This window comes from Anomaloglossus baeobatrachus, chromosome 2 (assembly GCF_048569485.1).
Source record: "Anomaloglossus baeobatrachus isolate aAnoBae1 chromosome 2, aAnoBae1.hap1, whole genome shotgun sequence".
NCBI classification, from domain to species: Eukaryota; Metazoa; Chordata; class Amphibia; order Anura; family Aromobatidae; genus Anomaloglossus; species Anomaloglossus baeobatrachus.
In genome coordinates this window covers 408,951,256-408,977,512 of record NC_134354.1, presented here as the reverse complement: position 1 = coordinate 408,977,512, position 26,257 = coordinate 408,951,256, and the positions used below count along the sequence as shown (strand labels likewise).

The window sequence follows — 26,257 nt, the reverse complement described above, 5'->3', positions numbered from 1 at the left end:
GACAAAGATTTGTCTTCCAACAAGGCAATGATCCAAAACATAAAAGCAAAATTTACAATGGAATGGTTCACAAATAAACGTATCTAGGTGTTAGAATGGCCAAGTCAAGGTCCAGACCTGAATCCAATCGAGAATCTGTGGAAAGAGCTGAAAACTACTGTTCACAAACGCCCTCCATCCAACGTCACTCAGCTCGAGCTATTTGCAAAGGAAGAATGGGCAAGAATTTCATTCTCTCAATGTGCAAAACTGATAGACACATATCCCAAACGACTTGCAGCTGTAATCGCAGCAAAGGGTGGCGCTGCAAAGTATTAACTTAAAGGGGACGAATAATATTGCACGCCCCACTTTTTAGTTTATTATATTTAATAAAAGTGTAAAATAAGCAATAAATTTCGTTCAACTTCACAATTGTGTCCAACTTGTTGTTGATTCTTCACCATAACATTAAAATTTTTATCATTATGTTTGAAGCCTGAAATGTGAGAAAAGGTTGAAAAATGCAAGGGGGCCGAATACTTTCGCAAGGCACTGTATTTGATCCACTGTATTTATATCCTTGTCTTATTATGCTTCATTTGAAGAAAATTTTAAAATAAACAGCTAAAATGTTCTTTATATTTAGATATCTATTCAGTTTAGCAACATTTCTCTCATTACAATATACTATATATTAATAGAGTAGGAAGAATACATTACAAATGGATCTAAGAGAAAACCAATTAGTGTATTTCTTCACATACCAATACACAGAGGAGGTGGATAATTCCAGCGTCTTACTGTCCCTGGCATACATGAAATATGTGAGTGGCCCTGTAGGGAAGAGAACACAACCCATAAAACATTATTTGTACAATATCACATACTATTGTTTATGTTTTTTTATTACATACATAAAACTCCAAAACTTAAAATCTGGCACTTCTACTGTAGAGAAGCAATAACTTGAAAGATTTATATTCTTGCAGCAATGGGAAAAGAAAAAGTCAAAAAACATAGGGACGTAAAGTAACTGTTAGCTGACCAACAGATCTAGGAGATATCTACGCAACCAGTTATACTTAAAAACTACCCTGTCTGAGTACTTATATTTTATGGCTGAGCTTTTAGTTTTTAAGGAGCCCCAGTGAAGACTGCAAAAGTTACCACATATAAAAACTGCCATTGTGGAGACATGTCACAAGATATATTTGCATGTAACATATTCCAAACAATTATGCATAAAGTAAAGGAGATAGACTCCTCCGTTGACTTTTATTTTACTAAATACTTTAATTTTCTATTACATATTCTGGAGCATCTGTTCTGCATTATTCAATAAGTCCGTTATTATATCTAGAATTAATTGTCAACTGAGTTTTATCATGTGTCCCTACACTTGATCCAATCAGTACTCACAATGTCAGACCGTACAGGTACACACCCTTTTCTAGGCAATTGGTAACATCCACTTGTCAATTTATCCATGAATTTCTCAGAGGAATAACAGGGATGATGAAATAGAAATATGAGAAAAGAATCTGTTCAGTTATTTCTTTCTCATATGGATTACATGTCGGACACGCAGGGGTGTTTTGGGGGTTGATATAGTGGTGAAAGAGGGTGTTTTTTAATCTTTTATTCGAAATAAAGGATTTTTTCAGTGTTTGTGTTTATTTCTTTTCACTTATCGATTAGTAATGGGGGTGTCTCATAGATGCCTGCCATTACTAATCTAAAGCTTAGTGGCACCTTTGGGCTGCCATTAACCTCTTATATTACCCTGATTGCCACCGCACCAGGGCAATTGGGAAGAGGTAAAGCACCAGGCTTGTCGCATCCAATGGTTGCCACAATCATTGGTGGCTGCAGGCTGCTATTTTTTGTCTTGTTGGCGGCCTAATAACCATGGGCCTCCCCAGTCTAAGAAAAATAGCCCAAAAGTTAGTCTCCAAATATAGTTACAGTTTGTATTTAATGGAGCATTTCCCTAATCAGATTGGAAAATGGTACCTAATTAATTAACCATATATATCTATTACTAAACCAGTATCGCCAAAAAGGCCAGTATTCAAGCATTGGTACAATGTCAGGCTTTGGGTTGGAACATTTCTTAGTACCTGAAGAGTATATCCTGGTTCACACTGGAAGGAAACCACATCATTTACAAGATATCTTTCTCCAGTTTTCACTCCATTGCTTGGAATTGCTGGTTCTGGGCAACTGGCAAGACCTACAGCTGAAATCAACCAAAATACATTGATTAGGTCATATTATTGTAGAATTGTGCCTAGCTATTGGAAGACAATAGAGTTACACATAGACTGGAATCCAGTATATTTCCTAACTTTATCATTTAATGCCGTATGATATTTAATTAATCTGTAGTAGAAATCCAAATTGTATCACGTTTACCTCTTCCGAAGATAATTCCAATTCCCTCTAGTGAAGGAGTTAAAAAAAATTGGTGTTGATTCGGTTTCATTTTGGGCTTGGATTGAAATGAAACCTACAAAGCACCAGCATTTTTTTTATGTCTTAACTTAAGGGTTCTATTGGCAGTGATTTGTGAAATTACCCCCTATCCAATGGATAGGGCTAAGTTCCAAACTTGAGAATATACTTTTACATTTACAGCTCGTATTGTCTGTAATTCAATTTTTACTAAGCAGATTCTGTAAAGATTTTTACTTTTTCTAACTTGTGTGATATCAGTCAATACTAATCTGCTACTAAATATCAGGCAATGTCATCATGACTGTGTTTGGGATATTTTATATTTTATTTACATCTTGTATAAATTTTCTTTATCCTACAGTATATTAGCAATGTCTGAGTAATCGTTTTAGGCCGGACATTTTGGCATTACTCTTCTCAGTAATACGTTAACAGCTATTAGTTTGCATAGCTAAATTGCTTTTCAGTGAATCTATACAATTTGCATTAACAGCATACTTAATTAGCAATGTAGAGACTCAGCATTATACCCACTACTACCTGTTCTGAGATATCACCAAATTCAGGAATTATTGATTCAAGCTAATAGCAGGTTTTGTCAGATACGTGTTGAGTGTCTTTAGATTGGAGTATTGCAGTAAGGTGCTCATTATGTACAGTAGTTGTGTAAAGTCAACATTGGCTAGCTTGTGCCCTTATTTTTCTCTGATTCTCTGGGGGTGTCATGTAGAGCTAATGTTTATATTCCCCAAGAGGGCATTGTTCACAGGATTATTTTGGGAGTGTCATTCAGAGCTAATGTTTATATTTACCAAGAGGGCGTGGTTCGCAGGATTCTTTGGGGGTGTCATGTAGAGCTAATGTTTATATTCCCCAAGAGGACATAGTTCACAGGATTCTTTGGGGGTGTCATTTAGAGCTAATGTTTATATTTTCCAAGAGGGCGTGGTTCGCAGGATTCTTTAGGGGTGTCATTTAGAGCTAATGTTTATATTTTCCAAGAGGGCGTGGTTCGCAGGATTCTTTGGGGGTGTCATTTAGAGCTAATGTTTATATTTTCCTAAGAGGGCGTGGTTCACAGGATTCTTTGGGGGTGTCATTTAGAGCTAATGTTTATATTTCCCAAGAGAGTGTGGTTCACAGGATTCTTTGGGGGTGGGATTTAGAGTTAATGTTTATATTTCCCAATAGGGCGTGGTTCACAGGATTCTTTCTGGGTGTGATTTAGAGCTAATGTTTATATTTCCTAAGAGGGCGTGGTTCACAGGATTCTTTGGGGGTGTCATTTAGAGTAATGTTTATATTTCCCAAGAGGACATGGTTTACAGGATTCTTTGGGGGGTGTCATTTAGAGCTAATGTTTATATTTCCCAAGAGGATGTGGTTTGCAGGATTCTTTGGGGGTGTCATTTAGAGCTAATGTTTATATATCCCAAGAGGGTGTGGTTCACAGGATTCTTTGGGGGTGTCATTTAAAGCTAATGTTTATATTTCCCAAGAGGAAGGGGTTCACAGGATTCTTTGGAGGTGTCATTTAAAGCTAATGTTTATATTTCCCAAGAGGACATAGTTCACAGGATTCTTTGGGGGTGTCATTTTGAGCTAATGTTTATATTTCCCAAGAGGACGTGGCTTGCAGGATTCTTTGGGGGTGTCATTTAGAGCTAATGTTTATATTTCCCAAAAGGGTGTGGTTCACAGGATTCTTTGGGGGGTGTCATTTAGAGTTAAGTTTTATATTTACAAAGAGGGTATGGCTCACAGGATTCTGTAAGGGACTCTAAGCTGCTCTGCATTATTATCACTCACCACTCACTCTTGATAAAGACAATACAAAGTAACACTAAATAAAAAGGCTCAAATCTCTGTAACTGAATGGCAAATTTATAAAAAAAAAAAAAATAAAATTGAATATTGGGCTAAATGGAAAAAAAAGAGGAAATCTGGTCACCTTTTACCTAGGGAAAGGTCCTCTTTTCCTATCTTTAGTAAGCTTGGATTCACAAACCCTATGAACTCCCTAAATGTGAAACAGCCAGCAAATAGCACAGAACTAGTTATATTTAACAAATTTGTGTAAAAATGTTTATATGCACATAAAGGCCCCAATTCATCAAAGCGACTACACCAGAATTCTGGAGTAAATTGGTAAACATGGAGTTGTGCAAAAATGTTGTGACTTTCAGTGTTTTCACATTAGTTTCCTCCACCACCAAAATGGGTGGATATGGGGTGGAACAGGGCAGAACGGGAGTGTGACTCCATAGGCAGACTAATGCATGACGAACGGCAGAGTTACATACACCAGAAATCTTACTCCAGAGCTGACTGTATGCAGCAGTATACCTCAGCTCTGTGCACTATTTAGTGTCCATTCTCAAGTGTTGAAAATCAGCCTCCTTAATTTGAATGGTGTACCCAAGAGTGGCCACTAAAGAGTGTGATGGAGCTGTGGTGTTCCGGCTCCGGCTGCTAGCAGCTGATGTTGTCAGACCTCTACCAATCTGAGATTGATTACTTATCCTTGAGATAAGATAAGTAATCAATATCAGTATACTGGAAAACCCCTTTAACTACTACCTCTGCGATTATAAGAATGGTTATATTGAGTATATCTTGTAGTAATAAATATCATATTTTAGTGTTCTGGATGGCAATTCTAGACAAAACCAATATTACACAGGTTCAGCAATGTAATGGTGAATATGAGGCACAGAGTAGGGCATGTATCAGTTCTAAATGAAAAGAATCTTCCAAGATAAGAAAATTGCCAAGAAGAAACCGTAAAAACTAAATCATGGTAACTAATCACTGGCCTCAGTGGTATGTGCTGTATTCTGTATCACCACTGAGGCCATGTCATCGCTGCAGGCACTAAGCTGAGACCAGTGGGGGCCAACAGTGGGACATTAAAGGGGATAGATTACTTTACTGTCTACCATTTCCTTCTAATGGCTGATTTTCTAAAAAAATCTAGAAATTTCTAAGTTCAATTGGGTCACAAAACCAAATCTTACTTTTGTATTCCAGATGAAAGCCGGCTGCAGACACACTAATATCAGAGAAGAAATGCAGGTAGAGGTGGTTTGACGTGCTGTTCAGCAATGCTGGTACTGTGGTTCCTAAAGTGAAACAAAAATACATACAATTTTAGACAGAAAATAATATTCATATACTGCTTTACATATTGAAGTCATCTTTTTTCACTGTCCTATAAGATTAAGCAAAGGTTATTGCAGCTATCACAGACTCCGAACATTTACCGCTTAAATTATTCAGTCGGTGACAAGACAGAATATATTCCACTTCACATGCGGCATTATTCACTGCTTTATCTGCAGCTGTATATTAAAGACTGGAGGTACCATATAGTAATATTACTATTATCATGGCTGGAGAAGAATGTTTACTGAGAACGGGTGCCTATGATGCTCATGGAATTTGTATCTACTTCTTACCAGATGATGATACGACTTTTAATATATTACAAATATCAATTTATAATGTTCGTAGCTTATTTTCTTGCATCTCCTTAATATTGGTCTTAGGCAGCAGAGGCAACTGGCCACCTATGGATGAAATGTCTTTATTCCCTTGGATCTCTGAGGATAGAGCTGCATCAGTAATTCAAGCTGATGAGCACTGTATCGCATGTTCCTTGCGCATATATATATATATATATATATATATATATATATATATATATATATATATATATATATATATATATATATATATAATATACATTACAGACCAAAGGTTTGGACACACCTTCTCATTCAAAGAGTTTTCTTCATTTTCATGACTCTGAAAATTGTAGATTCACATTGAAGGCATCAAAACTATGAATTATCACATGTGGAATTAAATACTTAATAAAAAATTGTGAAACAACTGAAAATATGTCTTATATTCTAGGTTCTAAAAATTAGCCACCTTTTGCTTTGATTAGTGCTTTTCACACTCTTGGCATTTTCTTGATGAGCTTCAAGAGATAGTCACCGGAAATGGTCTTCCAACAGTCTTGAAGGAGTTCCCAGAGATGCTTAGCACTTGTTGGCCCTTTTACCTTAACTTTGCGGTCCAGCTCACCCCAAACCATCTCGATTGGGCTCAGGTCTGGTGACTGTGGAGGCCAGGTCATCTGGCGTAACACCCCATCACTCTCCTTCTTAGTCAAATAGCCCTTACTCAGCCTGGGGGTGTGTTTGGGGTCATTGTCCTGTTGAGAAATAAATGATGGTCCAACTAAACTCAAACCAGATGGAATAGTATGCCGCTGCAAGATGCTGTGGTAGCCAAGTTGGTTCAGTATGCCTTCAATTTTGAATAAATCCCCAACAATGTCAGCAGCAAAGCACCCCCACACCATCACACCTCCTCCTCCATGCTTCACGGTGGGAAACAGGCATGTAGAGTCCATCCGTTCACCTTTTCTGCATCGCACAAAGACACAGTGGTTTGATTCAAAGATCTCAAATTTGGACTCATCAGACCAAAGCACAGATTTCCACTAGTCTAATGTCCATTCCTTGTGTTCTTTAGCCCAAACAAGTCTCTCGCAGCTATTTTACCATGAAGGCCTTCTGCACAAATTCTCCTCTTAACAGTTGTTCTAGAGATGTGTCTGCTGCTAGAACTCTGTGTGGCATTGACCTGGTCTCTAATCTGAGCTACTGTTAACCTGTGATTTCTGAGGCTGGTGACTCAGATAAACTTACCCTCCGCAGCAGAGGTGACTCTTGGTCTTCCTTTCCTGGGGCGGTCCTCATGTGAGCCAGTTTTTTTGTAGAGCTTGATGGTTTTTGTCACTGCACTTGGGGACACTTTCAAAGTTTTCCCAATTTTTCAGACTGACTGACCTTCATTTCTTTCATTTCTTAAAGTAATGATGGACACTCATTTTTTTTTTACTTAACTGCTTTTTCCTTGCCATCATACAAATTCTAACAGTCTATTCAGTAGGACTATCAGCTGTGTATCCACCAGACCTCTGCACAATACAACTGATGGTCCCAACCCCATTTATAAGGCAAGAAATCCCACTTATTAAACATGACAGGGCACACCTGTGAAGTGAAAACTATTTCCGTCGACTACCTCTTGAAGCTCATGAACAGAATGCCAAGAGTGTGCAAAGCAGTAATCAAACCAAAAGGTGGCTACTTTGAAGAACCTAGAATATAAAACATATTTTCAGTTGTTTCACAATTTTTTGTTAAGTATTTCATTCCACATGTGTTAATTCATAGTTTTGATGCCTTCAATGTGAATCTACAATTTTCAGTCATGAAAATAAAGAAAAGCCTTTGAATAAGAAGTTTTGTCTGTACTATAGATATATATATATATATATATATATATATATATATACATATATATATATATATACATATATATATGTATATATATATATATATATATGTATATATATATATATATATATATATATATATATATATATATAGTGTTGGCACCCTTGTTTTGTCAAACATATTTCCTTTCTAACATTTGAAAAAACAGAAAAAAAGTTAGATTGGTCATAATTTCCCACAAGCTCCCAAAAATGAAAAATGGGCCAGACAAAAATTGTTGGCACCCTCAACTTAATATTTGGTAGCACACACTTTGAAATAAAACACTGCAATCAATCGCTTCCTATAAACATCAACAAGTTTCTTAAACCTCTCAACTGGAATTTTGCAGCACTTTTCTTTTGCAAACTGATCCTGGTCTCGCATATTTGAAGGCGCCTTCTCCAAACAGCAATTTTAAGATCTCTCCACAATTGTTCAATGGGATTTAGATCTGGACTCATTGCTGGCCACTACAGAACTCTCCAGTGCTTTGTTTCCATCCACTTCTGGGTGCTTCTTAGTATGTTTGGGGTGATTGCTACTGGAAGACCCATGACTTCAGCATGGCTGCATGGCATCATGAAAGACCCATGACTTAGGACACAAACCCAAATGGGCACTATATTACAACCCAAAATCCTTTGGAAATCTTCAGATTTCATGATGCCTTGCACACAGTCAAGGCACCCAGTGCCAGAGGCAGCAAAAACCCCAAAACATCTTTGAACCTCCACCATACTTGACTGTAGGTACATTGTTTTTTTCTCATTCCATTTTTAATAAACAGTATAATGATGTTCTTTACTAAAAATCTCTCTCTTTGTCTCATCTGTTCACAAGATGCTTTCCCAGAAGGATTTTGGCTTACATTTTTGAAAACTGCAGTCTAGCTTTATTATTAGTATTATTATTATTAGTCCCTGTGTCATCAGTGGGGGCCTCCCGGGTCTCCTGTATAGCGTTTCATTTAATTAAAATGTCAACGGATAATTTGGGCTGACACTGATGCACCCGGAGCCTGCAAGACAGTTTGAATTTCTTTGGAAATTGATTGGAGCGACTTATTCACCATTTGGACTATCCTGCATTGCAAACTTTCATCAAGTTTTCTCTGTCTTCCTTGCCTAGAAAAATTAGCTAAAGTTCCATGGGTTGTAAACCTCTTGATTATGTTGGGCACAATCGACAAAAGAACATCAAGATCTCTGGAGATGGACTTTGAGATTGTTCATATTTTTCAACTATTTTGGTACTTACGTCTTCTGACAGTTCTCTTCTCTTTCTTATTTCTGTCTTCCATGTTTAATGTGGCACACACAATGCAAAGATTGAGTCAACTTCTCCCTTTTTATTTGGTTTTAGGTGTGATTTTCATATTGCCACAACTGTTACTTACCACAGGTGAGTAAGAATGAGGATCACATGCTTGAAACAAAGTCTTGCAAGGGTGCCAACACTTTCGTCCATGACTGTAAATATTCCCCCATTATTGAGTGGGCATATAAAGCAGCAGGGCCCTGGGCAGTTTTGATTATCATCGATTTGGCCTAGTTACAGAGAGCATCTCACCAGATTTATGTTTTCTCTTTTGATTCTTTGCTTCTACTAATTACAATGATTTTAAGAATGTTTTTTTTATGACACATTGTACTTTATAATTGTAGTAAACTTAGGTAGAAAGGTTTTCTATTTATTTATAGAATTATCTGAAATTTACCCAAAACGTAGAAAATGTTGCAATTTTCAAACCCTTAAACCAACAAAACTACACAAAAGAAGTGTATAAACAACATTTAGCATATAAAGTTAGGTTCAGGAATATTTGGACAGTGATTGAGCCTTTATGATTTGGGCTCTGCAAATGCCACACCTGGAATAAGCTCCAGAGCTTTAACCTGTTTAACTGATGATGAATTAATTAGGGAATAGCCCATGGAACTCATGAAACAACTTTTGAGATAATTGTTCAATTGCTTAAGATCGCTTAAAAAGGAGGCAGCTACATTTTAAAAAGCTTAACCCTTAAGGTACTTTGCAGGAATTCATACACAATTGGAAGGAATATAATAAAAATTGCATATTTTTCCTCTAAAATATGGTGTTTGCAACAAAGTTTTATTTTCACATGGAAAGAGCGGTGTCATGTTCTAGTCTGGTTTCCCCTGCTGTGGTCGCACCCAGCTCTGGCCTGGGCATGTCAGGGGCTAACTTCCCCTTCCTCGTTCCGGATCCTGGGACGCTATATCTTGGTGCTGCACCGGAGGTGAAGCTCCAGTGATATTTCAGCCTTGCAGCATGTATACTGGCTCTGGCGAGTGTTTCCAATTTGTCCTGCCTCCCTGCTACCGTGTCCTGATCTGTACCCTCCCCCGTTTGTCTGCCCATCCCTGTCTCTGACTCCCCATTCCTGTCTACCATTTTCCCCTATCCTAACCTGTTTCTCCTCATCCCTTATCTGTACTTGAACTTCCCAGCATCTTACCTGTATCCTTACTCCTGACTCCGGCATTCTTCTCTCCCCTTTGGTTATACGATACTCTTCATTCTTCTGACCCTTTGCTAGCTCCTGACCATGATTTGTCTCTCCCCTTTCTACTGTTTAGACCTCCTGCTGCCCACTCGGATTACTGACTTTTCTGCTGCCCTCTAATGGTTGCTTGCTATATTGCATTCTGAAGCTACATTACCTGTGGCTTCAGTAACTTCACTAGTGCAGTGTGACAAGTGGATCCCGCAATTTGTTACCCAATTTGACCTTTTTGCAACAATACCTACAAAGTGAATATGATCTCCTGTTTATGTGCAGGACAGGACACAGAAGGAAACGAGCTGTTTGACTTTTGTAATGTCATTTTGATTGGAATAGATTGTGGACATCATGACGCATTTGCAGAGCGCCTTATATGCCAGAACTAAAGAAGTCCCCCAAAGTGGCCACATTTTGGAAACTGGGCCACTAAAGGAATTCAGTTATCATGGGGTGAGGTTCTTACACTCACAGGTGCTTTACAGAAATGTATATAATTTTCATTATTTTCTGCATGTTTATTTAGAAAAAAAATGGTCATTTTCACAAGTGGTAAAAGGGAAAATGAACCTCACAATTTGTAATGTAAATTCTATTGATTATATCCAATATGTAGTTAGAAACTACTGTTTAAGTGCAGGGCAGGGCACAGAAGGGAAGGAACAGTAATTAATTTTTGGATCACAGATTTTGCTGGAATAGTTTGTAGGTGTCATAAGCAGCCTCTGAGGTTCTGGAACAGAAAAAGACCCAAACTTGATCCCATTTTGGAAAAGTAGTCTTCTCAGGAAATTATCTATGGGTGTAGTGACTATTTTGTCACTACTTGTGGTTTTCAGTAATACGTATGGAAAGGACGTTGCAGAGAGAAAATTACAAAACTTAGTTCCTCATACCTTGTATCCAGTCTGTGCTTTTCGAGACATGCTCCGTAAATTGTTAAGTAAGTTCTTATACATGTGGACACTTTCTGTGGTTTGGCCACACTGGGGGCACAGAAGGAAGTGGGAGCATTTGACTTTGGGAGCATGCATTTTTCTAGATTGATATTTGAGAGCCATGTAATTTTTCCAGAATCTTTTTGCTACCAGTAACCAGGGAAATCCCTATTTTTCCTTTGACATATGATGGATCTGAGTTTGGACTAGCTTTTCGAAGGAAGAGATGATATTTTTATTTAGTCCATTTTAGCCACATAACATTTTTTAATTATTTTTAATACTAGGTTTGCAGTTATCCTGTGCTCTACAGTGAGCACTTACATTGGCATTTTCATCTGTATTACTAAAAATTGAGATTCACATGGAATCCCTACTGGAGCCATTCACTATAATGAAGCATATGGGGTCACTTTGGACTTCATCTAAACTTTTCTCTGTTATGTTTCCCATGTTTTCAGACATGCACAAAATTGTGGTCAACATAATGGATCATTTTGATGAGTGTATAATGTAGACCTTTGCTGTCCAAGTAAAAATTGGATAGCACACTGACCAATGTAATACAATGAGGCTAATCAGATGACAGCTTGCACTATTTTCTTATGAGTCTCTGGTGAGACCTTCCGGTTCAAGTCTATGGGTGCATAAAAAGATTAGATCATATGTGTAGCCTCTGATTATTGATCATGTACATTCTAAACTGTTGATGTATAAAATTGCCCCACAGATGTCACACTGACATAAAAAGACACATGGATGACAATATTTATGAGTATTGTCCAATTTTACTAGAGTTTTCATAAGCTCATCTTACTCAGGTCTAAATGATAGGACATCACTGGAACAACATTCCAATGGATTCCAAAATAAATTAATGTCTCATTATAGTACATGTTTTGAGAGTATCATCTAAATGACATTTTCAGGAATTTAACGGAAAACACTGATGTAAGTGCTCAGTTTACAGCACAGAATAAATGTGAATCTAGGCTTATTCAAATTTTTGGGAGGCAGAATGAAAAAAAACACAGCAGTGGAGTTTTACTTTATTCACTGTGTGATATAATTGATAAGACAGTTTTATTCTTTGGGTCAGTATGATTACAGTGATGCCAGCTTCTTATCATTTTTATGTTTTGCTACTTTTGCACACTAAAAACTATTGTTTTGCCATATTCTGAGCACCTCAACTTTAGCCTAATCATGTTTTTTTGTAATTCGGGTTGTAAACTTTGATGTACAGTAACTGCTCTCTGGGTAAGGATATACTCACATTAGTGTACAGCTAGCGAATAAGTCGGACGAGTGCTATTTGATGTTTTATCGGATAACACTTTTTCCAATGTTATACTATGGAGCAGTGACGCCTGGTGTTTTTTTTTCTCATGCTGATTCGGCATGAAATAAAATCGCTAAAAGTGCAAGTCTATGGCTGAGTATGAAACATTTGACTGCACCAAGTACAGTCTGATATATGCTAACAGAGACATTGCAGAAGATGGAGAAACTAATCTCACCGTCCTCTCACCTGTGATCCGATTCTCCTATGCAAGAGAATCAGATCAAAGAAGAATACCACTCAGCTCACACTCACAGTAGAGTTTGAGTGTCATTAGTATATCCGATGTTCTTGCATGAGAGTATCATCGCCAGTGTAAGCATACCAATAAGCACATGATAAATATTAATTTAGTCTGGTGCTAATTTTTGGTAAACAGCAGTTTACTAATAAATTTCAGATCAAGAATTGTTTTTATTTATATATTTTTAATGCCACTTACTGTGCGGTACACGTGATAAGACAGCTTCATTTTTCATGTCTGTATGATTACATTGATTTCAGATATTTATATACAGGTGGTCCAAAAGTAGGTGGACAGTATGTGTAATAGGGTTATGAAGGGGGAGATTTATCAAACATGGTGTAAAGTGAAACTGACTCAGTTGCCCTTAGCAACCAATCAGATTCCACCTTTCAATTTCCAAAGAGCCTGTGAAGAATGAATATTGGAATCTAATTGGTTGCTAAGGGCAACTGAGTCAATTTCACTTTACACCATGTTTGATAAATCTCCCCCTTCATAACCCTATTACACATATTGTCCACCTACTTTTGGACCACCCTGTATATACAGTCATATGAAAAAGTTTGGGCACCACTATTAATGTTAACCTTTTTTCTTTATAACAATTTGGGTTTTTGCAACAGCTATTTCAGTTTCATATGTCTAATAACTGATGGACTGAGTAATATTTCTGGATTGAAATGAGGTTTATTGTACTAACAGAAAATGTGCAATCCGCATTTAAACAAAATTTGACCGGTGCAAAAGTATGGGCACCCTTATCAATTTCTTGATTTGAACACTCCTAACTACTTTTTACTGACTTACTAAAGCACTAAATTGGTTTTGTAACCTCATTGAGCTTTGAACGTCATAGGCAGGTGTATCCAATCATGAGAAAAGGTATTTAAGGTGGCCACTTGCAAGTTGTTCTCCTATTTGAATCTCCTATGAAGAGCGGCATCATGGGCTCCTCAAAACAACTCTCAAATGATCTGAAAACAAAGATTATTCAACATAGTTGTTCAGGGGAAGGATACAAAAAGTTGTCTCAGAGATTTAAACTGTCAGTTTCCACTGTGAGGCCCTGTGCGCACTTGCCGTTTTTTCCCGCGGATTTCCTGCGGTTTTGCTGCATGTTTCGCTGCATGTTATGTTCATAACATCTCTGCAGTGATTCACCAGCAAAACCTATGGGAAAACAAAATGCTATGCATACTATGCGGATTTTGACAGCTGCATGTTTTGCTGCGGAATATCACTCCATTGACTGCAATGTAATCGTGAAATCCCGCAGGGAATAACCCAGGCAGCAAATTCTGTGCGGTTCATTGCATTTTCCTGCGTTATTCCCTGCGGTATTTCGCGGTTTCGGGACATAAAGTTCATCGCTGCCTGCGGTTTGCAGGGAAGTGATGTCATTATGACAGGAAGAAGAAGCGGAGCAGAGTAAACACATATCACATTCACACACAGACACAGAATACACATGCAAATCAAACGGACATATAGAAAAAAAAACACGTAGGCTCCGCTGTATTTTTACCTTCCAGCCGAGGTAAGCAAACAGCGGTGGCCCGGTATTCTCAGGCTGGGGAGGGAGAGGGGCAGGGTTATTGCCCCCTCCTCTTGCAGCTGAGAATATCAGCCCGCAGCTCTCCCGGGACTGTCGCATCCATTATGCAACAGTCCCGGAGTGTCCCCGGCTCTTCCAGATGCCCTGATGCAGTGGCAATCCAGGTAATAACGAGTTAAATGGCAGCGGATCGCTGCCATTTAAGTCCAGGCTTGATCATGGCAGCCTCTATGTGACAGCTGACATGATAAACCCATAAGTAAAGTGAATAAACACACACACCGAAAAATCCTTTATTTTAAATAAAACACAAAAAAAGCCCCTGTTTCACCCCTTTATTAACCCCCCCGAAACACACAGCTCCAGCGTAATCCACATTCTGCGATGCTTACATCCAGCCGCGACTGACATACAGCGCTGAATGCAGCCTTACAACGAGACTGCAGAGAGGAAATTACAGGTCATTTCCCACAGCCGGTAATGTGAACAACACATTACCGCTCGGGAGCAATGCAGTGATCTGTCATCTATCTATCTATCTATCTATCTATCTATCTATCTATCATCTATCTATCTACTATCTATCTCAGAAGGAACTTTTTATTTTTTTCAATGTGCTTTTTTGCATTGAATGCATTAAAACACATGTACCAACCCGCACTTGGAAAAAACGCGGCAATACCACGAACAATATCGCGGTCAAACCGCATGCAGTTTTCGGGTGCGGTTTGCCGCGTTTTTTTACCGCGTGTGCGGTAATCTTTCAGACCCTTCAGAATTTTCTTAAGAAAATTCCGTTTTCAAGTGCGCACAGGGCCTGAGGAACATAGTAAGGAAATGGAAGAACACAGGTACAGTTCTTGTTAAGGCCATAGTGGCAAGCCAAGAAAAATATCAGAAAATCAGAGAAGAAGAATGGTGAGAACAGTCAAGGACAATCCACAGACCACCTCCAAAGACCTGCAGCATCATCTTGCTGCAGATGGTGTCAATGTGCATCAGTGAACAATACAGCGCACATTGCACAAGGAGAAGCTGTATGGGAGAGTGATGCAAAAGAAGACGTTTCTGCAAGCACGCCACAAATAGAGTCTCCTGAGGTATGCAAAAGCACATTTGAAAAAGCCAGTTACAATTTGGAAGAAGGTCCTGTGGACTGATGAAACAAAGATTGAGTTGTTTGGTCATACAAAAAGGCGTTATGCATGGAGGCAAAAAAAACACGGCATTCCAGGAAAAGCACTTGCTACCCACAGCAAAATTTGGTGGAGGTTCCATAATGCTTTGGGACTGTGTGGCCAATGCTGGCACCGGGAATCTTGTTAAAGTTGAGGGTCACATGGATTCAACTCAGTATCAGCAGATTCTTGACAATAATGTGCAAGAATCAGTGACGAAGTTGAAGTTACTCAGGCTATGGATATTTCAGCAAGGCAATGATCCAAAACACGGCTGCAAATCTTCTCAGGCATTCATGCAGAGGAACAATTACAATTTTCTGGAATGGCCATCCCAGTCCCCAGACCTGAATGTCATTGAAAATCTGTGGGATGATTTGAAGCGTGCTGTCCATGATCGGCGACCATCAAACTTAACTGAACTGGAATTGTTTTGTAAACAGGAATGGTCAAATATACCTTCATCCAGGATCCAGGAACTCATTAAAAGCTACAGGAAGCGACTAGAGGCTGTTATTTTTGCAAAAGGAGGAGCTACAAAATAGTAATGTCACTTTTATGTTGAGGTGCCCCTACTTTTGCACCGGTCAAATTTTGTTTAAATGCGGATTGCACATTTTCTGTTAGTACAATAAACCTCATTTCAATCCAGAAATTTTACTCAGTCCATCAGTTATTAGATATATGAAACTGAAATAGCTGTGTCAAAAACCCAAATTGTTATGAAGAAAAAAGGTTAACATTAATAGGGGTGCCCAAACTTTTTCATATGACTGTATATATTGGATCTCCTACTTTTACATGTTAAAAACAGTTTTATAAAACTCATGAAAATAAATTGCTTTTACATGATAAAATTTTGAGAGCTATATATTTTTTTTTTCATTGATCTCTTCATAGGTGTGACAATAGGGTTAAATAGGGAGTCTCCACCCTCTGTTACCCATGTAGATGTGTGGCGCCCTGGACAAGCCAGGTCGTCATAGGTACTACACCAACACACCTCACACCCCGGCTAGGCACACCTAGGTCAAACACAAATCCTTGTTGCCTTCCTCCAGGGGCTGATGTCCACACCAGGGGGTGGGCCAGGCGGTTGGTCCCACCCACCGAGGAGTTCACAGTCCTGGAGGCGGGAAAAAGGGTCAGATTAAGTTTGAGAAGCGAAGTGGTAGTAGAGGAGCCTGACCGTGTCCGGGTGCGTAGCCCGGGCACATACAGCAAGGTTGGCAGACGGTGGTGACCGTCTGCAGGAGAGGCTGATTGGAGTGAACCGTAAGGACCGGGGACGGGCGGTGGCCCGCCGGTACCGGATCGGAGAGTGAAGAGAAGCCAGCACCATTCGGCAGGGCCTACGGACCCCGACCAGGCTAGGAGTCCCCGTAAAACTGGTCAAATCCATTAGCGAAGGGAACCTCCGGGGTTTCCCAGCAGCCAAGACCCGATTGAAGGCAACAGCTCACACTGTAAAGGGAAACACAGTCACCGCCAAGGCTACAGTTCCCAGGGCCAGAGCCTGCGGGCAAAAGGGACTCCCTCAGCACCCATCCAAGCTGGGGAGCGGGTTACCGGTGGGAAGCTATTGGAACCATAAACACAACACAGGTGCAGGGAAAGGCAGTCACCATCAACCTGCCGGGAGGAGAACCACCGCGGCCGTCTGTGGGACTCGTCCATCCAGCCGTTTGTTTGACCAGAGACTCTATGTGGATTACTGGCTGAGTGAGTACCACCGTGCCATGTGGCACAGCGCTGCCCCCGCGAACCTGCACCTCACCAGGCCCTGTAGCCCGCTTGCATCCCTACCTCTCACCGGGTCCCGGGACAACCAACCCCCCTACCCACGGAGGGGAGAACTAACATCCAAGCTGCTCCCAATCATCGCTCCCGGGATCCCCGTCTAGAGCAGCGGTGGTGTCACAACTTCACCACAACCGTGGGTGGTGTCACGGACAATATCCCCAAACCACACACCAACCCCCCTTTCACTCACGGGCGAGGAACGCCGCTCGAGTCCCCGGGATCCGGCCCACCACTCGAGCCACCACTGAACAGCAGCAGCAGCCGCAGCAGCCGGACCCGAGCAGTGGGTGAGCGCAGCGTCCCCTCCTCCGCCCGCGACAACTTGGCGTCACGAACAGGATCTTACCGCTCTGCTGTCTGGTAGAGGTGCACCTTGTGACTGCCGGAGGTGTCCGGCCGAAAATCTTGAGAAGCCGCCATTTTGGGCGCAAAAAGTCCCCGCTCGAGCGTCTTCCCGAGTAGTGGAGGCGCGAAAACCAAAACCCCGCCCCTGTGAAGGAGGAGCCGGAAAAAGACTAAGGGGGACGGATGGCGTCTGGCCGCATGTAGCCCGAGGCAATAAGAGCAGGGACGCCAGGACTCTGCACTCTTGTAGTTCCTGGAAAATACCGCTACCAACATGTCCACCCCGCACAGCTACGCAGAGGTTACGGAGCCGGTGCCCGGGACAGCGGCGTGGCTCAGGGCCCGAATGGCGGGGATCTGCCGGCGATACCGTAGTCAGATATGTCTGCTGATGGAGCAGTGGACCGTGGAGGTGGAAGAGGTAGCTGCGGTCGCCTGGGTATACGGAATGGAGGCCATGATGGAGGAGCTGGTGAGTGACCCACGCCCCTGTGTCCCCGAGGGACCGGCCGTTGCGGCTGAGGGACCCGGTCTACCCATGGCCCCCATGCTGCCTCCGTCTGCCCTGCCCGTGCACCCTGCTGCTGCTGGTCCATCTGACGTACACCCCATCATAACAGTAGCTGAAAGAGTGGTGAGCCTGGAGACTGCGGCAGCTAGCGGAAACCCGCCTGGTGCGAGGACAGATGATAGTGACTCCGGACCGGACACAGAGCCTGTTTCAGAGGGGGACGAGGGAGTCGTCGCCCTGTATTGCGCGGAGGCCACTTACATTCCCCGGAGCGGGAATAATGCATACCGGGCGGCCCTTCCTCGTCGCGCCTGCTATGTGCTGGAGGGGCTGGTGCCTGTGGTCTTCCACCCAGGACCGGGTGAGGAGGACGAGAGTGAGCAGTAAAGTTAGCAGAGCCCCGCTGCAAGTTGTCCCCGTTGGGACCACCAGTTTGAAAGTTTTTGAATGATAAGCAAATCAACCGAAGAAGTAACCTGATTGAGGTTTTAATTAAACCGGTAACTGCCGGCAACTGTTGTCCCCGTGGGGACTGTCTGCAACCGTTGCATAAGGAACTGCTTACAGACAAGCCCGAGAACTTGCAGGGCAACCACAAACTTAGTGGAATGTAAATATAAAAATGTTTTTGGCTTGATACCGTTGCCGCCTCCAAAGAGGCTGATTTGGGAGCATGGGCCTGGAGGAAAGGGATGGCCCAGGCCCGCCACTACCGTAACCGGTGGCAATCCTCCAGGGGTTCAGGGGCCCCCATGGACGCGGGTCCCCTGAAAGAGACAGAACCCGCTCGGGCAACTTGGTGCTGGACTGGGGTCAAGGGGTGTTGCCCACTTCTTAGGGGCAGCATCAGGGCCAGGTTGTTTGGGTGGGAGAAGAGCGGAAGCCGTACCGTTAAAAAATGTAAAACCGGTCAAATCCATTAGCGAAGGGAACCTCCGGGGTTTCCCAGCAGCCAAGACCCGATTGAAGGCAACAGCTCACACCGTAAAGGGAAACATAGTCACCGCCAAGGCTACAGTTCCCAGGGCCAGAGCCTGCAGGCAAAAGGGGCTCTCTCAGCATCCATCCAAGCTGGGGAGTGGGTTACCGGTGGGAAGCCACTGGAACCGTAAACACAACACAGGTGCAGGGAAAGGCAGTCACCATCAACCTGCCGGGAGCAAAAACCACCGCAGCCGTCTGTGGGACCCGTCCATCCAGCCGTTTGTTTGACCAGAGACTCTGTGTGGATTACTGGCTGAGTGAGTACCACCGTGTCGTGCGGCACAGCGCTGCCCCCGCGACCCTGCACCTCACCAGGCCTCGTAGCCCGCCTGCATTCCTACCCCTCACCGGGCCCCGGGACAACCAACTCCCCTACCCCCAGGCGGAGAACCAACATCCAAGCTGCTCCCTGTCATCGCTCACGGGATCCCCGTCCAGAGCAGCGGTGGTGTCACAACTTCACCACAACCGTGGGTGGCGTCACGGACAATATCCCCAAACCACACACCAACCCCCCTTTCACTCACGGGTGAGGAACGCCGCTCGAGTCCCCAGGATCCGGCCCACCGCTCGAGCCACCACCGAGCAGCAGCCGCAGCAGCCGGAGCCGAGCAGTGGGTGAGCGCAGCGTCCCCTCCTCCGCCCGCGACAGATGCACCTGTAATTATTGACAGCAGCCTCTAGGAGGTTAGGTGACTACAATCTGTGCTAGGAGCAGGGTGTCTGTTAGGCCTCACTCACATGTCAGTATTGTTTCATCAGTGTATGCACGCCAAAGCCAGGAATGGAGCTCAAAGTGGAAACGATAATTGAAAGTTGGACCCCCTGTTCCGTGTTTTGGAGACACTCCTATTTTGGATACAAATACTGATGAATTACTGACCTATGAATGAGGCCTTACAGTTTTCAGCAGAAACCTGCTGCATCCTTGTTCATTGGAGGCAGTATATCCTTATTTCTCAATGCTTTAAAAATGTTAGACTGATGAATAGGAACCCTTAATGACTGCCATGAAAAGGAATATTGGGAATTATTAAGGGGTTAATGAGTACCAGATCTGCCTCCTAAAATGATGTTCCTTTTTTAGGAATATACAGCCATTCTGAAATGGATTTTCAAAGTAAGTGCACTAACCTCATCAAGACTAAGGCCACGGGCACACGTTCAGTATTGGGTGAGTATTTTACCGCAGTATTTGTAAGCCAAAACCAGGAGTGGGTAATAAATACAGAAGTGGTGCTCGTGTTTCTATTATACTTTACCTCTGATTGTTGGTTTTAGCTTATAAATACTGAGGTAAAAAAAATCACCAAATACTCAATGTGTGCAGTTTTACCATCCAGCAATCTCCTCCTCCATTTTTTTGGAAGTGTGTGTGTGTGTGTGTGTGTGTGTGTGATTTGCTCCTCCTGCACCTGTGATGCCTCCACTTAGTGGGGGCTTAGCTGTATCTTACTAGAGTAGTCTTTGGCCTGGGCATTGTACAACTGCAGCCCCATCTTTGCTGTAAGTAATGACACCCCTGGTTTTAGCTTACAAATACTGAGGGAAAAAACTCACCAAATACTCAATGTGTGCATGTGGTCTAAGTGATCTATTAATGTAAGTAGTTTGTTATTGCAAAATCTGGTTATTGAGATAGCAATACTTGATAGCTCATATAGCCATGATTTTGCCATATATTCAGTAGTAAATCTGTCAGATTACTAAAAAAGCAAAATATAGATTGAAGGAAAATATTAAGCATAATCAATTATAATCTAGTAATTGCTTGTAAAGTACCTGAAAAACTCCCCAGCATGGTGGCTGTGTTATCTCCTCCATCAAAGACTTCCAGCGAGTCCCAGTTTTGCTCTGTTCCAAAGCTTATAACTTGGATCTAAATAAAAAGAATGAAAACATTTCATACAAAATAAACAGCATTTTGTTCTAAGAATTCTTCTTGTGTGCTCCACTGTACTGTGCAAATCCAAAAATAACTTGGCCTTAAACTAAAGTTTAAAAAGTATTCCTTAAAGGGAAGTTATTTTCAAAAATGACCTATTGTTTAATTTTTGGCAGTATTTTTCATATAAAAATGTGTATTAAAAAAAAAAAAGATTCTTGCAATTTTCACACTGGTCACTCTGGAATTTTTAAACTCTAACTTCTTGTTGTTTCAGGAAACAACATATGTATAGTGAATAGAGTTTGACCATACTGTTTGTGTTGAAAATGACCATGTGTCACTGTTAGAAGAGGGGGAACAAGGTCAGCAGTGAAATCATCTATGGTGAACTATGGATCCTTTGTTATCTGCTGTGTAGAGAGGTGTTACCTGCCATTGTAACTCTGCCTCTAATAATAAGGAGCCTTGCTGAAAATTCTTCCTTAAAGGACAGAAAAGTTACAATGACCACTTTGAAAATTGCAATAATTCTATTTTTATTTTAATAAAGATTGTGATATGAAATAAAAACTTTTTTTTCTTTTTTAAATACCTATAACTCAAAGATCTGATTTGAACAGTAGATCATTTTAAGTTTTCTTTATTTTAGCAGTTGACAACCATGATCCCACATTAGCCATAATTTATCTTTAATCACTGTGTAGCATACTATTGTTTCTTCATTCCGCGTACTTAATCATTCAGAAAGGAAAACATAACTTTTACCCAGTCTGCATCTATCAGTAATAAAGGTTACTAATGTGAAATGGCAAACTAATCCGAATTTGGCAAGCACTTTACATGTAGAGGCAACAAGAATAGAGCTTGCCTATGCTTTCATATGACCACTGCAGCTGCAAAAATCCTCAGTTTGTTATATTTTTATTACTGAACATAAAGCTAGATCAGAAATAATCAGATGTGTCCTGTGTTGTCTTTCCTCTTAGCTTGACATGTCAAGATGAATGGTGCAAGAAGTTCAGCTTAAAAAAATAAAACCATATTTGTAACAGTTCAGGGTTCTGTTGTGCCTCGAAACGGTCTCGTCCCATCATTGATTCCCACATTGGAGTCGGTTAACTCTGCAGCGCCACCTGGCCGTCGCTTGAGGCATCAGGTGGCTAGAGTTTTGTACCATCCTGAGCCTAAGTGCTCATGCAGCCACACTGAGCATGTGCGTGATGTCATTGATGACAAGGCGGCCACTGATTGGTCATCAGTGACATCAGCGATGATCTGGCAGCAGCAGATTGGTCATCAACACTTCAGCAATGACGTGGCAGCCCCTGTATGGCTGCAGCCGATGCCATTACCACATGCCATGTGGCATGGGCCAGGGTGGCGGCTATAAAAGGTCTGTAGCTCCGCCTATCGGGGTGCGAGCGTCATTTTGCATGCTGACAGCAAAGGCTGTATTCCCGGCTGTCAGAGTGAATAGGTTCAAGCGCCATTTTAGTCTGCAGTGTTGCAGACCTGTGTATGTATGTTAGTGTGAATCTGAATTTAGGGCAGGCGCCGGCACCAGGTATTCGTATCTGGGTACAAGCTGTGTCTCGGCATGGTTTGGGATTAGGGTGCTTCCGGACAAGACGTGCCCCCTACGCACATGCCCCGTCTGCAGTGGCAGACTTGTGTGTATGTGTGTGCCAGCTTTGGGTACCCAGTGACACTAACTGGGTGGCCTTCACGATCTGACGTGCCCCTGTACACACGTGACCGGCTCAGTGGTTATGTACCAGGTTTCCCAGTGACGCTAACTGGGTTACCTTTCGGTTTTGGCGTGTTCCTACGCACGTGACCGTTCTCTGTTGTGTTTTTGTTGGTTTTGACGTGTTCCTACACACGTGACCCTTACTTGTGCACCTGTGAGGTTAACAGGGACACGCTACACATAGGAGTGTGCCTTTACAACATCTCCTTTGTTTCCGTTGTGGTCTCCTGAATTGCTGTAATCCGTCCTTCTGTCCTTAGTGGCTTTAACACCTGCCCAGCGGAAGTGGGGCAACGATTGATTTCATATTATTTTTATATTCAATCGGCTCCTCCATAACAATATTGGGCATTGTTCAAGCTATATGTGTTTGCATAGGGATTAGTGATGAGCAAGCACTTCCATACTCAGGTGCTCGGTATTAGTTCGGAATAGTTGGATGCTCGGATGGGCATAACTCAAGCACCTAAGTATAATGGAAGACAAGCCTTTTTCCAGAAGATTTCCTGGAAAAATGCTCAAGTCCCCATTGACTTCACTTATACTTGGTACTTGAGTTGTGCCCATCTGAGCATCAACTGCTGGTTACAAGTACTGAGCACCGGAGCATGTTAGTGCTCGCTCATCACTAGTTACAAGTACTGAGCACCCGTGTATGGTAGTGCCCACTAATCACTAGTTATGAGTATTGAGCACCTGAGCATAGCAGCGCTCTCTCATCACTAGTTACGAGTACCAAGCACCCGAGCATGGTAGTGCGCGCTCATCACTAGTTGCGAGAACCGAGCACCCGAGCATGGTAGTGCTCACTCATTCTTAGTTACGAGTACCGAGCACCCAAGCATAGCAGTGCTCGCTCATCACTAGTTACGAGTACCAAGCACCCGAGCATGACAGTTACTCACTCATCACTAGTTTCGAATACCAAGCACCCGAGCATGGCAGTGCTCGCTCATCACATGACTATCCTTAACCTGCCCTAGATAACCCTAACGGCAGGTATGAAAAAAGTGCTCAATCTAAGTATGACCTAGGTAGGGGATACTAATGAGAGTTACATTTAGTTACATTTAGGGTTAGTTACAGCTAGATTATTTATCTTCCACCCAAACCTCTGCTATCACTTAGCTTTGGCATCACTATAAGAGCATAGTGAGGCTAGTAGGACACACACATGATCCTTCACAAACGTACCTCTTAGCTATCCTTATTGTGCACACTTTGCACTTTATTTTTAGATTGAGCACTTTTTTCATACCTGCCCTTAGGGTTATCTAGGGACTATTGAATAGCTATGCCTTTTTTCCTTTTTTAGACCTTAGCTATATAACTATAATAGCAGAATTCATTCCAGTTTCTGAAAAGGAGTCAAAGTTGATGTATTACTAGAATAAACTGTGTTCTCTGCTCGGTGAAGCTTTCCCAGAGTAGATGCCTGACAATTGCTCATCCGAGCAAGAAACCCTGCTGCCTGCAGAGGCAATACTCCCCTGCCTGTTCTGGTGTTGGGCTACAACAAGTAGCCAACCTAGCAGTAGCAGCGATTACAGTATATATTACATGATGGACTAGATGCTTTATCTGTCACTTCGCTAACCTAATGAACTTCAGCAAACAGAGCTACTCCATATGAGCAGACAGGTTCAGTTAAACTTGAACTGTGACCTTTCTCCAGCAAATGCCCTAAAACTGATCACCTCTAGGTTAGCAGATCAGACCAGGGGCAAGAACAGTCCTTGGAGACCTAAGACTCTTAGATATCTTTTCTGGGCTATTAACAGCTTAGCAGTACATGTGACTTTTGGAGAATCAATTCAATGGTAATTGAATTTTTAGAGAGAATTCGACAAAGCTGGCAAAAGTAATCTACTAAAGATTTGATCCTCTCTTATAATTAGTAGTGATGGAAGAACGTTCTCGCCACTGCTCGTTACTCGATCGAACCTTGAGTATGAGAGTTTTAAAATGCTTGAGTTTCTCATCAACTTACCATATGCTTGATACTCAAGTTGCTCGGCGCAACCCGATACCTGATTGAGTAACGAGCAGGGCGAGCACGTTTGACCATCACTAATTAGACCTTTACATCTTAACATAAAAGTTATAAAACAATATACATTACAGACATGTGTGCAGATATATAAGTAGTTTATTGATACATATCTTAAAATATATAGAAAGATTAATAAAGTGTTTGGAGCGTGCTTACAAAATGGAGTAAAAGTAAGTGTACTGTAGATATCATGTAATGAAGAGAGAAGGTATGCCTGCAGTTCTTCTAAATAATACTGACAACCATCAGCAGGAGGTCTGCCTAACAGGGTCTGATATGAAATACAAAGATGAAAAAAGGTGTCAGAACATGTTTTCTCCGCTTGGATACAAAGCTCCCAAAAACTCAAAAACAAAATGTCATGCAGAGAACCTTGCTTTCATTATTGAAAAAAAAAGCCAACGCATAACAAACAGCTCCAGATCTCTCATGGTACACATACACCGAGATATCCCTTTTTGTTAACTAAACATTAACACATGCTGCTCTATGTGTGCAGAAGCGACAAATTCCATAGTAATCAACGAACCGACTTGTAGTGCAGCAGGTCTAAGTTCTGCCATAATTTGCCAATGCGTTTCACTAAGGGACACTTAACCCCTAACAAGAATGAATGTGCAGCACCGCAGAACACTGAAGTTGGTGACGTTCTGAATCTGTGACGTTCCGACTGTTCCCTGGGGAGTGAGTTGGAAAAGCTATTAAACTGAGCTTCAATTAGGAAACACGCCATAAATATTGCACAGCATTGCTTCCCGGGTGAGTGATTTCTGTTTAATGAATGTCCAGGCTACCATGCCGAGATAAAAGATGGTTTTATAATATCATATATGCATAAATGATGTGCAGAGTATAATGATACATTGACAACAACTATATACATAACACAAAAATAACTATAATGGTAACAGTGGCTGCATATCTACACAAAGCAGAATGATTCTGTTCACTAAGAGCCTTAATTACCTTACTAAGATGCACTGACTGGATGGAGCAGCTCTCCTAACCTTCTCTTCAAAGTAGACTTACCAGCTGCTAAATATTATGGATTAGCAATGATGCGAAAGAACCAGAGATATGGTGTGGTAATGACTGCACTGCAGAGAAGGAACGAAAGACCGATAAGCAAGATGCAGATGAAAGGTGGTTTATTCCTCAACGCGTTTTGACATGGTCCCACTTCTTCCTCAGGGGAACCATCGATTTTATAGATAGTACAGTGGCTACATATCCACACAAAACAGAATGATTCTGTTCACTTGTTGTGGACTGTTATGAACTGTGTTATGATTCAGGGACCAAGGAGGATCAAAAAATGTGAATCCCAAAAAGGTAATAGA

At 41.7% G+C, this 26,257-nt stretch overlaps 1 protein-coding gene across 3 annotated transcripts in view; it reads right to left on the bottom strand.

Moving 5' to 3' along the window:
* The window catches only part of CSMD2 (CUB and Sushi multiple domains 2), a 1,639,331-nt gene that overhangs the window by 157,345 nt on the left and 1,455,729 nt on the right, over nt 1–26,257 (bottom strand). For all 3 annotated transcript variants that reach the window (XM_075336114.1, XM_075336115.1, XM_075336117.1), the window contains 4 exons: nt 21,009–21,105; nt 5,457–5,561; nt 2,103–2,221; nt 747–816 (listed from right to left, as the gene is read on the bottom strand). In XM_075336114.1, the coding sequence (XP_075192229.1) occupies nt 747–816; nt 2,103–2,221; nt 5,457–5,561; nt 21,009–21,105 (391 nt within the window). The remainder of the gene's footprint in view (nt 1–746; nt 817–2,102; nt 2,222–5,456; nt 5,562–21,008; nt 21,106–26,257) is intronic.